At 47.1% G+C, this 13,699-nt stretch overlaps 1 protein-coding gene across 1 annotated transcript; it reads left to right on the top strand.

Annotated features, from left to right (window-relative positions):
• The first annotated feature begins 239 nt into the window (after positions 1 to 239).
• On the top strand, positions 240 to 5,611 carry Cxxc1 (CXXC finger protein 1). Its single transcript, XM_052155610.1, has 15 exons — positions 240 to 591; positions 1,254 to 1,372; positions 1,463 to 1,563; positions 1,856 to 2,091; positions 2,180 to 2,365; positions 2,715 to 2,741; positions 2,818 to 3,063; positions 3,227 to 3,334; positions 3,480 to 3,664; positions 3,940 to 4,147; positions 4,220 to 4,330; positions 4,449 to 4,498; positions 4,621 to 4,717; positions 4,940 to 5,092; positions 5,174 to 5,611. The coding sequence occupies exons 1-15, from the start codon at positions 589 to 591 to the stop codon at positions 5,318 to 5,320; spliced, it is 1,977 nt and encodes a 658-aa protein (XP_052011570.1). The 5' UTR covers positions 240 to 588; the 3' UTR covers positions 5,321 to 5,611.
• The last annotated feature ends 8,088 nt before the right edge of the window (positions 5,612 to 13,699 follow it).

Here is a 13,699-nt window from a genome sequence, read left to right as displayed (position 1 = left end):
GGGTAAACGATTGGTTGCAGGAATGAATGAGACACATCCAGGCAGTAACAGGATTATCCTGTCTGTGGCAGCAACAGTCACTGTACGGAGTCAAATATCAAGATGGCCACGCCCTTCGGAAGCCGTGATCCGGAAGCTACTATTTGTTGCCTAGGAACGCACGGAGTCGGCCTGATGACGCCAGTCAGCGGACGACATCTGCGTCGCAACGTCGAAGCGAATGCGGCCATATTGCCCTCTGGCGGCCACCGTACGGACTTGGCGGACAAGGTGGCGGCGCGCTCGGAGGAACTGAACTGTAGGCGGGGCCATACTTCCCGGAACGTATGGTCTCCGCTGTCTTACGGACTCGATGGTCAAGATGGCGGCGACAGAGAGACATTCGCGGCTCTAGGTGGGCGACCTATTTGTTTGCTGCTGAGCGGTCGCGCCCGGCGTAAGGAGTGAGAGTGCCGGGCCGCGGAGGCGGGACCAGTGGCGGAAGTAGTTGCGGGCGCCTTTGCTACGGCCGCGGACACTGCCGAGGAGCTTGTTCAGCTTCGCGGGTTGCTGCGCGGGGTCCGGAGCGGGTGCTCTGTGAGCTGAGATATGGTGAGTACCTGGTCGGATCGGGGTTCAGAGGCAGGGGCCGGACGGATTGGCAACCGCTGCCTATTGGCAGGCGCACGGGGTTCCTGGCGAGCTGTGTGCCCAGTCTTTGGGCCGGTGAGTGAAGGGGTGTGATGAGGTTTGAGGTGAACCATCTGAGTTCTTTGATGAACCGTTGTAGGGGGTCCATAGTGGAAGTTGAGTGGGGACTCCAGATGGCAGTTTTGTGGGAAACCTTCACGCGAATTTCCTTCATCAGAGAGATAAGGACTTGGCCATGAATGTATTCGCACTGGCTCTGGAGAACCGTCATCGGGGAGGGGGTGGGGTCCAGGAGCTAAGTTGTAGACACTTGTGGGAAGCCGGATGGGACGACAGCAGAATAATGTTATCCGAGTAGAAGTCTCGAAGGGGACAGTGTGGTGTGTGTATGTGATGAACAGTCAGAGTGACAGGATGCTTGCTTGACAGGATGCGTGTGTGATGGGAGGTCTGAGTGATGGAGAAGTATAGGAAAATGAAGCCCAGGGTTGGGTGAGGAGGGTCTGGGGGAACTATAGTGGGAAGGCTAATATTAAGTCCAAAGACACAGTTGGAATTTGTGATGAGCCATGGGAGCGCTGTAAGGAGGGATTCAGGGGCCATCATGGGGGTGGGTCTCACAGGATGGAGATGGCTCAGACCTGGAGCCTCCGGATGCTGGGGAGGACAGCAAGTCCGAGAACGGGGAGAACGCGCCCATCTACTGCATCTGCCGCAAACCGGACATCAATTGCTTCATGATGTGAGTGATCTAGGGAGAAGCGGGAGGGCATGGGGACCCCCTGATGAAGCGTACCCCTCACATCTCTACCACTTGCTCTATCACATGCAGTGGATGTGACAACTGCAACGAGTGGTTCCATGGGGACTGCATCCGGATCACGGAGAAGATGGCCAAGGCCATCCGGGAGTGGTACTGTCGGGAGTGCCGAGGTGAGGCCTGTGCGTGGGCTTGGAAGGAAGTGGGCTCCCGGAGATGGAGAGGAGCCGAACGGAGGGATCCTGGGTAGTAATGGTGTGCTGTGTGGCCAGAGTGATGGTTGGTCTGTGGTGAATTGGATTGCCAGCTCCAATGTGAGCAGTTGTGAAGGATCCCAAAGGAGGGGGCAGCTCTCTCCTGCAGCATGAGCCAGACAAGTAGATGGGGCAGGAAAAGAGAAAGAGGTTCTGGGGCCATCCAGATCCCTCCCGCAAACCCACCTTGGCCCCACTCTTTGCCTCACAGAGAAGGACCCGAAGCTGGAGATTCGTTACCGCCACAAAAAGTGCCGGGAGAGGGATGGCAGTGAGCGGGACGGCAGTGAGCCCCGGGATGAGGGAGGAGGGCGCAAGAGGCCTGCTTCAGATCCAGAACTGCAGCGCCGGGCAGGGGCAGGGACAGGGGTTGGGGCCGTGCTTGCTCGGGGCTCTGCTTCGCCCCACAAATCTTCTCCACAGCCCTTGGTGGCCACACCTAGCCAGGTGAGTAGCTGCAGGTTTGAGATGGTTTTAAAGTTCTGCTTTGGGCCTCGACTCTTTCCTTATCCCTGCCCTGGATATTGTCTCCTAGCATCACCAGCAGCAGCAGCAACAGCAACAAATCAAACGGTCAGCTCGGATGTGTGGCGAGTGCGAGGCGTGCCGACGCACTGAGGACTGTGGCCACTGTGACTTCTGCCGTGACATGAAGAAGTTTGGGGGCCCCAACAAGATCCGGCAGAAGTGCCGGCTTCGCCAGTGTCAGCTGCGGGCACGGGTGAGCATGGACAGAGCTGGACAGGATCAGATAGGAGAGCATGGCTGGGAGGCCCAAGTAGGGCTGCCTGAGCCACAAATGAGAAGGTGGAGGTGGGGGTGGAGCTTGGTTATGTCCAGACGGGTGGGAGGGGCCTGGAGAGTTCAGATGAAACTGGGAGGGACCGGATAGATTTAGGTTGTAGGGCATGCCAGGGCACAGCTGGGTAGGAGGGAGCATATCTTTGTGGTAAGGGGAGGGATAAAACTACATTTGTTAGACCAGGCAAGGCCAGGATAAGTGGATGGGGCTAGGACAGGGCAGCCCTCCATTTTCTTGGGGCTGACCTAGGCCTTCCTCCTGCGCACAGGAATCGTACAAGTACTTCCCTTCCTCGGTGAGTCCAGCCCCCCAGGGCGGGGCAGGGCTGCGGGCAGGGCGGTCAGGGCCAGTCCTGAGATTCTGCCCCGCAGCTCTCGCCGGTGACACCCTCAGAGGCCCTGCCAAGGCCCCGCCGGCCACCACCCACTCAACAGCAGCCACAGCAGTCCCAGAAGTTGGGGCGTATCCGTGAAGATGAAGGAACAGTGTTGTCATCAGTTGTTAAGGAGCCACCGGAGGCCACAGCAACACCCGAGCCACTTTCAGATGAGGACCTAGCATTGGACCCTGATCTGTACCAGGACTTCTGTAGTGGGGCCTTTGATGATCACGGCCTAGTAAGTAACATGGTCATCCTGTGGTGGGGAGGAAGGGAGATGGGGAGGAAGGGAGACGGCGAGGTTACAGAGTGGGAAGGTGGTGGGCAGAGGGCCGCTTGGGAAATGAGTAGGCAGGCATGGCCATGCGTCGTCAGGTGGGTCAGTGTGTGCCTGCTTGCAGCCGTGGATGAGCGACGCAGAAGAGTCCCCATTCCTGGACCCCGCCCTGAGGAAGCGGGCCGTCAAGGTGAAGCATGTGAAGCGCCGAGAGAAGAAGTCTGAGAAGAAGGTGATGGAGAGGGCGACATGGGGGTGAAAGGAAGAGAATGGTGCAGGGGAGGGCCTGGGGACCGAGCCGAAGGTCCCGGTGGAGAGACAGATGGGGCCTGAGGCGGATCCAGCTGAACCCTGACGTGACGTGTCTTGCCCTCCAGAAGGAGGAGAGATATAAACGGCATCGACAGAAGCAGAAACATAAAGACAAATGGAAACATCCAGAGAGGGCTGATGCCAAGGACCCTGCATCTCTACCGCAGTGCCTGGGGCCTGGCTGTGTGCGTGCCGCCCAGCCTGGGTCCAAGTATTGTTCAGATGACTGCGGCATGAAGCTGGCAGCCAAGTGAGTCTTTCCTGGGGCACTGAAGGGGCTCAGGAAGTAAGGCGTAGGGTATGGCCAGGCTTTCCGAAACTCCATATATCTACAGTTGTCTATGTTCTATTCAGTCAGACCCCCATGGGCACACAAAGCTACTGTTTAGTCACCATCTGCCCCTCCCCCTCCCTTGAGACACTCAACCTTGCACCTGTTCAGGTGGCCCATCGGTCACTGTCCCTTGGCCAGCACACTCACTGCTCCTGGTGCTTCCCTGCCTGCACTTCACTGTCTCCCTGCAGCCGAATCTATGAGATCCTCCCCCAGCGCATCCAGCAATGGCAGCAAAGCCCCTGCATCGCTGAGGAGCACGGCAAGAAGCTACTAGAACGCATCCGCCGTGAGCAGCAGAGTGCCCGCACCCGCCTTCAGGAAATGGAGCGCAGATTCCACGAGCTTGAGGCCATCATTCTTCGTGCTAAGCAGCAGGCTGTGCGAGAGGACGAGGAGGTAAGGATGCAGTAGAGTGGGCAGGACCCAGTGCGACGCCCTGCCTGGCCTCATCATCCTTTCAATGTACAGAACACCGAGAATGACAGCGATGACACGGATCTGCAGATCTTCTGCGTCTCCTGCGGGCATCCCATCAACCCACGAGTTGCCTTGCGCCACATGGAGCGTTGCTATGCTAAGGTCAGGAGGCCGTCTTATGGGAGTGGATAGTTCAGGGGTGTCCCACAGGGGACAGATTTGTTGCTTCTGTGGCACGAGAGGGCACCCAAAGTTCTTTTATTTGTGTTCATCCTTGCAGTATGAGAGCCAGACATCCTTTGGGTCCATGTACCCCACTCGCATTGAGGGGTGAGTAAGGCCCCCGTGTGGAGTTAAGAGAAGGGTAACTAAGGGTGGGGCTGGAAATGGGTGTGGGCCTTTGACGTGGTCCCCGAGCTACTCAGGGCTACCCTCCTGTCAACCTCTACCAGGGCCACCCGACTCTTCTGTGATGTCTACAATCCTCAGAGCAAAACATACTGTAAGCGGCTCCAGGTGCTATGTCCTGAGCACTCACGGGACCCCAAAGTAAGGTTTTTCCTCAAATCCCCTATGTATTGTCCTACCCTGCTTCATGCCTCACATCCGTTCGTTCTTTTCCTCCCTTCTTCTCTTTTTCTGTCAGCTCTGTTCCCTCCCTTTACTGTTTAGCCATCTCCCATTCCTACCCCTTTGTCGTCTCCTGTACACTCTCCTTCAGATTCTCCGCTCCCCCTCACCTAATCACACCTACCCTTGGTGTCTCTGCAGGTGCCAGCTGATGAGGTCTGTGGGTGTCCACTTGTACGTGATGTCTTTGAGCTCACAGGTGACTTCTGCCGCCTGCCCAAGCGCCAGTGTAATCGCCATTATTGCTGGGAGAAGCTTCGGCGTGCAGAAGTGGACTTGGAGCGCGTGCGGGTGGTAGGTTTAACACTGGGTGTGACCGGAATCGTCCCGGGCTCCCAGAGCTGCTTCTCACGCTTCCTTCCACTTCCTTGGCAGTGGTACAAGCTGGACGAGCTCTTTGAGCAAGAACGTAATGTTCGCACAGCCATGACCAACAGAGCAGGATTACTTGCCCTGATGCTGCACCAAACGATCCAACACGATCCACTCACTACTGACCTTCGCTCTAGTGCTGACCGCTGACTTCACCAGCCCAGAGCCTCTCAACCCTGCATTCAGTTAGGGGAGTGGCCCTGCATTGCCAGCTTTCTGTTCCTCCGGTCATCTGTTTATTCTACTGCCCTTAGTTTGATCCTCACCATCCACGTTTTAGCTTCCATTTGACCTTGTCAAAGGGTCTCTGCTTTCACCTTGTCACTGTCTGTCTCCTCTCTCCATAGTCAGTGCTGGGGTGAGATTCAAGTTCACTCACCCTTGCCTATACCCACCCCAAAATAAACAGGTTTTGTTAATAAAAATTTGAACAACCAACAAGGATATCTCTCAATAGTCTCCACTTTCAGTTGTGGTCCCAACCCCTGAACAAGGTAGAGGTAGGTACCATAGCTGGATTCCAGACAGGATGCAGTGAACGTGCAGGCTGGGAGTATTGCACTGACCCGTCCTGTCCTCCCTATGGCTGTAAGTCTGACCTGTGTGAGGAGAATCCAGTGATCCGTGCTCAGGCCCCTGTCTTGTATAATGGTGTCCTGTCGGCATTGTGGATGTCCTGCCAAGCAGGCCGTGGTTGGTGAGGCTTGGGAGGATGTCTGTATGAAGCACACAAAGAGGCAGCTAAAGCAGAATGGGATTCTCTTGGTTCATTCTGCACTGGTCTTACATAAGTCAAGGCATTGACTCATTATCTTTGGGTGGCTCAGAGTACTAGGCCCTTATGAGCAAGGCCATTGGTTGTTTAATGAAGTTTAACAACCAGTTGATTAAAGATGGAGGAGTAGAAGTCTCAGAAGAGAATGAGGGAAATCTGAGACCGATATATAAGGACTATAGCCAAACCAGCAATGGAACCAGGAACTGTTGCTCTCTCTTCTGATGTTTATTTAGATTTTCTTTGACCTTTTTAAAAGTGTCTTAGGGCTAGAGAGATGGCTCAGCAGTTAAGAGTACTGACTGCTCTTCCAAAGGTCCTGAGTTCAATTCCCAGCCCACAAGGTGGCTCGCAACCATCTGTAATGGGGTCTGACGCCCTCTTCTAATGTATCTGAAGACTGTGACAGGGTATTCACATATGTAAAATAAACCCTTAAAAAGAGAATTTATTAAAAAAAGTTCTCCTAAATGAGGACTCCATAGAGTTTCCAAGCTCTCCACTGTATAACTGTGGGTGTCTGTATCTGTCCAAGTCAGCTGCAGGGTGGAGCCTCTCAGAGGACAGCCATGCTAGACTCAGCTTAGTGGCAATACTGGCTGAGTAGAACACAGGTGTCCACTGCTTGCGCAGAACCTGGCAATAGGCAAGGAAGGCGTGAGGCAGTTTTCCCCAGTGGTTAGTGTTCTGTTAGAGTAAGTGGTTACTGGGTTGTAGAATCCAGGTGGGTTGATTTTTTGCAGGGCTCCATCATTTTTTTGGAGACCTTAGGGGTTACTGTTAGGAATGGTAGAAAACCTAAACATTTCAAATGCCATATTCAGTAGAGTTCTGAATGGTTTGAGGACTACAATCTATTAAATACATCAGAGGTATACAAATTTTGTTACTAGTGACCTGCTTCAGACTCAAGCCTAAAAACATGCATTGGAAGGTTATTTCTAGAATTAGTTCTCTGTATGAATACTAGTACCACAGCAAAAGTTCATATACACATAATAATCTTATATATTTTGAGATAATATTTATACCTTAAGAGAAGTTTTTGTTTTTTTAGATTTATTTATTGTTATATGTAAGTACACTGTAGCTGTCTTCAGACACACCAGAAGAGGTCATCAGATCTCATTATGGATGATTGTGAGCCACCATGTGGTTGCTGGAATTTGAACTCAGGACCTTTGGAAGAGCAGTTAGTCCTCTTAACTGCTGAGCCACCTCTCCAGCCCAAGAGAAATTTTAAAGAGTCAAATGAAAATCAAAACATTATGTGATTAGTGGTGATAGAAGAGTGCCTTATTTTTTGTCTTCCTCTGTCTCATACAAGATATCAATTCTGATATAAGAGAGATTTTGGATTTTCCTTTATCAAGCATGTGTGGGTTTATAGGAGAGAGTCACACTGTATCCTCAAAATCAGCTTTAAACTAAATTGGGACCACATAAAGACCATTTGCCTCTTAGGCCTGTAGAGGGCAGCAGAGATGAGCTAGAGGTGGGAGAGACTATCGGCCAGTTTACCCTTTCTTGGTACATATTCTCTTGATGATGTCCTCTTTCTTCAGGTGTTTCACTTGTCCAGTGGTCTTCAGTTTTGCCATTTCCATTCATGCCTCCCATGACCAGATATCTTTGCCATTTGTCTGCTAGTTAGTTTTCCATTTGGATGATTATACATGTACCATGAGTTGGAAAATACAGTTTTCTTTTGCTTTCCTAGTTGGTGGTTCAGTCCTCAATATTGGCCATTGCATTCCTTGGTCTATTGTTGCCACTTTCCATCAGTGGCTGATGAACCACCAGAAAATGGTATGTTAGCCAAATGTGATCATTCTGTTGGTCCCCACAGTTCAAAAGGTGCCTATTTTGGGGGAGGGGTGAATGGTTTAGGGATGAGGATTATAGACAACTGAGCTATTTCAGTGCAAGAAGGCATAGAACTCTTTGCTGCCATATCCTGTTCATGAAAGAGTTCAAGTAGGTACCAATTCCACTATTGTGAGTTTTACAAAATCTACTTTTAATACATGTTCTTAAATGCTTTAACCCGTGGGAGAATGAGTAGAGGGCAAAATAACTAAAATGCAATCCAGCTTTGGATCCAAGAGATTCACATGTGCATCCTGTACTTTCTTTTTTACCAGAGCCTGTTCTCTCTCAGCCTCAGCTTGTCAAAAGACCTGGTTATTAAGGTTGCAGTCTGCCATGTCCAGATAAGCTCTCCAAGTGTGCTGCAAAATGGAGGATTCCCTTTCTCTGTGGGGCTTCCTCTTCTCTGTCTGATCTTATCTGGAGAGTGTCACTGAGCACATATGCCTGACCATGTCTTGAGGATGGCCATGCACAAACCTTCCTGCAAGTACTGCATGACTCAATACATAAGTCCTGCTCAGCCCTTCTTACCATATGATAGTTAGGCAATGTTATGACTAATCAGCTCATCTGTAACCCAGAGGAACCTCTGAGGGAAGTCATGTAGCCCATGACCAGATTATATGTTTGACTTCCTCTCTCCCAATAAGAACCTCTCCAACAGGTTCTTGGAATTCATCTTCATGTAAATGAAACATTCGGACCTTACCCAATAATGTATATCCACCCTGGAAATCCCTACCAATTCCCCAAGATATGTATAACCCTTGTTCACCCCAAATAAAGTTGAGCTGTGTTACTAAAGCTGATCCCAGAAGCTAATCTGTAGGTATTTATGGACATCCAAACTTTGCTCCCTTTGTCCTTGCCGGCCAGAGGCCAATGGCCCCAAGGAAGAAGAAAGGGCCACATCAGCTGATAATTTTTGTGGACTATTTAAGCCCTTATCACCTTGTATTGTTTAAAATAAATTACTTAGCTCTTGAGTATTTAATCCAATTATAGGCCATAGCCAGTCAATATCTTCCAGTGATTTTTGAACATCAGTAAGAGTTTGTAATTGATCTCTCCTGATTTGTACTTTCTGTGGTTGAATTTTCTTTAGACCTATTTTATATGCTAGATAATTAACAGAATCTCCTTTTTGGGGGGTGGAGGAAGCATTTTGTAATTAATTCCCAGAAATGCAAAATTCTCTTTACTTCATCAAACATTTTTTTCCTAAGGTATTTGCATTTGAATCAGCCAGTAAGATATCATCCATATAATAGTAAATTTTTAGTTGAGGAAACTGTTTACAAATTATTTCTAACAGCTGTTGTACAACATATTGGCACAAGGTAGGACTGTTTAATATTCCTTGTGGTAAGACTTTCCAATGATATCTTTTATTGGACAATTGTTATTATGAGTAGGTACTGAGAAAGCAAACCTTTACCTATAATGCACGTGTACAGGGATTGTGAAAAATAATCTTTTAAGTCAATTACTATCATAGGTCATGATTTAGATAAAAAGAAGACAGTGAGGATTCCAGGTTGTAAGGAGCCCATTGGCTGAATCATCTTATTTATGACTCTTAAATCTTTTAACACTCTCCATTTTCTTGATTTCTTTTTTTATAACACAGAGGAATTCCATGAGCTGGTAGATTCTTTAATGTGTTGAGCATTTAGCTGCTCTTATACCAGCTATTCTAGTACCTGTAAATTTGTTTTTGGTCATAGACCTTTGATCCACCCATACAGTCTTGTCAGTTACCATTTTAAAGTTAGGGGTGTTGGTACCTTTGAAAGACTATACCTTTTAATATTTTTCTCAGAAGCATTCTTTATGTTATAGTTTGTTACTAAGATTGGAGGAATGTTAATCTGTGTTTTCCATCGCTGCAACAAATCACGTCCCCATACATTTATGGCTATATTAGTAACATATGGCTTTAATTTTCCTATTTGTCCCTCTGACCTTCTGACTCTACCCATCTTGTACTTTATTTTACCTGAGATAAAGTTCCAGTCCCTAGAAGCTGATTATTTAGCTCCTGAAGCAGCCAATCTGGATGCCAAGATTTTGGTGAAATTATTGCTACCTCTGCTCCTACGTCTACTAAACCTTCCATTTCAATGTCACTTATTTGTATTTTTATCTATGGTCTCTGATTATTTATAGCAGTTTAATAAAAGCACTTGTTTTTTTGTCTCTCCTGAATCTTTTACTTCCTGAAGCTGCTCCATCTTTGATTATATCCAGAGTGGTATTGTTTTCAACAACAGACATTACATCTTTTGATAGCTTTGTGGCTGAGTTCCTCAGTCTTTGATAGGGAATGATTGAATCAAATTTGGTATTAGGGCCTACGAGAGGCCCCCTAGGACATTTTTTAATGGCAAGTGATTACCTTGCTTGTCCCTTGTTGATTTGCATTTATTAGTCCCATGCTGACATTTACCACACTGTCTGCATATTCCAGAAGGTTGAGGCCTTCTTTTTCGATTGTCCCTCAAAAAAACATTGTTTCTAGAAACACCTTACCTACAGTCCCTTTTAAAATGACTTTTCTCACCAGAATTGAAACATCTGGTATTTTTATTTTTCTTAAACCTTTCAGTAGCATCATAAATGTGAGATTCAATATCAGCTGTATTTCTAGTCCATTCATCTATTGGAGGTGATCTTGCCTTAAAAGGTCTATTCATCCTTTTGCATTCTGAAATAGTATTTCAAAAATCAAAGATTCAAGCCAGGCGTGGTGGCGCACGCCTGTAATCCCAGCACTTGGGAGGCAGAAGCAGGCGGATTTCTGAGTTCGAGGCCAGCCTGGTCTACAGAGTGAGTTCCAGGAGAGCCAGGACTACACAGAGAAACCCTGACTCAAAAAACCAAAAAAAAAAAAAAAAAAAAAAAAGATTCAATTAATATTTGTCTGACTTGTGAATCTGATACTCTACTGTTTACAGCTGAAGCTAATCTTCAAAAAAAAAAAAATCAGCTAGGACTTCTTTTGGGCCTCCTATAATTTTAGATTACTGACTCAGACCTCTTTCCTGATTCTTCAACCTTGTCCCAAGCATTGAAAACTACTAAGTGGCATAGCACCAAGGTGTGATCATCAAATTCAAGCTGCCTTTGTACCTCAGCATATGTTGACCTTCACCTAGGCACTGATCTTGGGAAATAGTAATAACTCTAGTGCTATTTCATTGTTCTATGGCCCTAACTTCCTCTTTCTATCATTTTTGCCATTGTCACTGACAACCAGCTTCCAATATTACTATTGCCAAGTCTTTCTAGTCTTGGGGGATAATTCTGTTCTGAGTTGTGCATGAATTTTATATTTGCTTCACAAAGGCTGAATGCAAACCATAGGAAATTATTACTTCCACAAATCCTTTCAAATCTGTCTATAGGATTCCATTCAAATGCTTCAAAACCCATCATCTGCTAGTAGGTCTTGTATAGTAACTGGATAAGAAAGATTAGTTTTCTAACAACCTTGGGCTGCTCTGCTTTAGTTTCACAATGTGGTCGGCATGGTAGGTTCTTGTCTAAATTCATCTGTTTGTCTCTATTTTTTTAAAATTTTCTATTAGATATATTCTTTATTTACATTTCAAATGATTTCCCCTTTCCTGGTCCCCCTCCCCCAACGTCCCATAAGCCATCTCCCCTCCCTCTGTTCCCCAATCAACCCCCTCCCACTTCCCTGTCCTGGTATTCCCCCACACTGCTGCATCGAGTCTTTGTCTCTATTTTTCCTTATTTTCATTTTTAAGGCTTATATCTTATCAATCCACTTTTCATATTTGGCACAAAAAGCACTGTGACTATTAAGGATAAAATATGAATCATCAGACTTATAGTAATTATAATTGATAATATGTCAATCTCAGTTAAGTTGTTTATATTTTCATTTTCTGCTTCTATTTTCAAGCCATTTAAAGTAGCACTATACAGAGCCCTAGTGCCTTGTATTATGATATTTCCCATCCTAAATTCTCTTCCTGAGGACTTCCTAGGTGAGTTAGGAAACTGGATGGCTTCTTGGTTTGTCTGCAGCTGGTGTGATTTCTCTGTCCATGTGGCCATGTGTTGGTGCCAAATGTTGTTCTTAACAAAATCTCAAACATTTGATTTCACCAACAAAACTTGGGAGCCAGGTGCTGGGGTGAAAGTCTTCTAGCCCAAAGAGGCACAGGAACTGCTTAGATGGTATTCTTCCTCAACCAACATCCCGAAAGGATGCCCTCCTCTATGCTGTCTCATAAAAAAAAAAAAAAAAAAATCCTTCAAACTGAATGTCCCTTCGTTGTACTTCCTGTGTGTCTCTCTATCCTACTGATGCCCTCCTCCTCTCTATGGTTTTTTTTCTTATGTTCACTTCCTGTCTACTGGCTGCTTGCTCTGCCTCTTGATTAGACTTTATCTAATCCAGCTTACTATATTCAGGTAGAAAGCTGTGGCTCAAAGGTGTGTGCTAAAGTTGAGCCACACCACAAGTAGAAACATGGTTTTCCAGTAAATTGCAGTCTCAGGGCTCAGGATGTGATCAAATAACCCAAAACAGAGCACGGATGTAGAAGTATAAGCAGAATAAACCCTTTCCTTCCCAACTTGATTTTTTGTCATAGTGTTTCATCACAGCAATAGTAACCCTAACTAAGATATATATGCCTTGTCACATATCCTATGCTGCATATATGGAACCAAGAAAACTGTGGGCTTCAGTTCTCTTTTTCTAACACATGGGTTTCAAGAATCAAACTCAGGTTATCAGGCATTTCCTTAATTGTTAATTGATGGTCCCGACCACAGCTTTACAGTGAAAATGTCAAGCTCCAGGACCCTGGAGCCCTGGTACCTATAACTTAAATTTTTTTCAAATCCTATTTTTAATGATGGTTCTTAAACACTTTAACCTCCCATGTAGCCCACCACCCTTCAGAGGTAGTGGGAAAGAAAGGGTACAGGATGGGTTGGGGTAGGGTGAGTGAACCTGTTTAGAAAGGTTCTTTGGAGCAACTCCTGTTTGTATTGTCTGGACATTGGCAGTTCACAGATTATCAGGCAGTGGCAGCTCAAGATCCACTTGCAAACACTTTATGGATACACCAGTGTTCTAGTTCAGTAGAGACTGGTTAGCAACAGTGGTGACATGACCTAGCAGAGTCAGTTAGGCCTCAGCTTTGGCTCAAATCAGCAGGAGGGACCAACAGCAGCAGCAGAAGCTCTATGCCTCTCTCAGGGAAGAAAATATCAGTGAAGTTGTGTGACCCACAAGCGTTGTACAGCTAGCTGTACTAGCAAGCCAAGCTCTTTCTCCATCACTCTGGCACTCTGTTGAGTCATATTTATACCCTCTAAACATCACGCATCCTTCATGTGCCTTGCTTCAGCTCCAGTCTTGCCTTAGCACCTGACTGTAATCAGCCTGAGTCTGTGGAGTCCCAACAAATGGAGGTCATCCATGCAGTGTAAGGCAGACCAATAAATGCATGTTGCTAGCAAAGAATCCTTTATCATGTGTCCTTTCATGTGTTTACTTTAGCAGAACAGCCTCTTACCTGTGTCTGCTTCAGTTTCTTCAGGAGTCTGCTTAGTCTTTCACCTATGTCCACTTCAGGAAAACACTCCTACACATGTTTGCCCCAGCAAAACACCATCTAACACAACTGATTCTCTAAAGAACCCTTAGGTTTCCACTTCAGGTACCAGTCGATCACTGGTCTTGCCAACATGACTCTGGCAGGAAATAAAAGCTCAGTGCTCCATACTCCAGCATCCACAGGATCCGGAAAGGCCTTTGGCACTGCCTACTCCCCTCATAATCCTATTTGCTAGCAGTTGAGAGCAGGCTTATGGTCAAGAGACTCTTGACTCTGGAG

This window comes from Apodemus sylvaticus, chromosome 13 (assembly GCF_947179515.1).
Source record: "Apodemus sylvaticus chromosome 13, mApoSyl1.1, whole genome shotgun sequence".
Lineage (NCBI taxonomy): Eukaryota > Metazoa > Chordata > Mammalia > Rodentia > Muridae > Apodemus > Apodemus sylvaticus.
Note: the sequence above shows the minus strand (reverse complement) of the source record. Positions and strands in the feature narration are given on the sequence as shown.

Coding starts and splice junctions, on each gene's coding strand:
- Cxxc1 (XM_052155610.1), top strand. Junction 4,331..4,448: donor TGGAGCGTTGCTATGCTAAG/GTCAGGAGGCCG, acceptor TCATCCTTGCAG/TATGAGAGCCAGACATCCTT. Junction 4,718..4,939: donor AGCACTCACGGGACCCCAAA/GTAAGGTTTTTC, acceptor GTGTCTCTGCAG/GTGCCAGCTGATGAGGTCTG.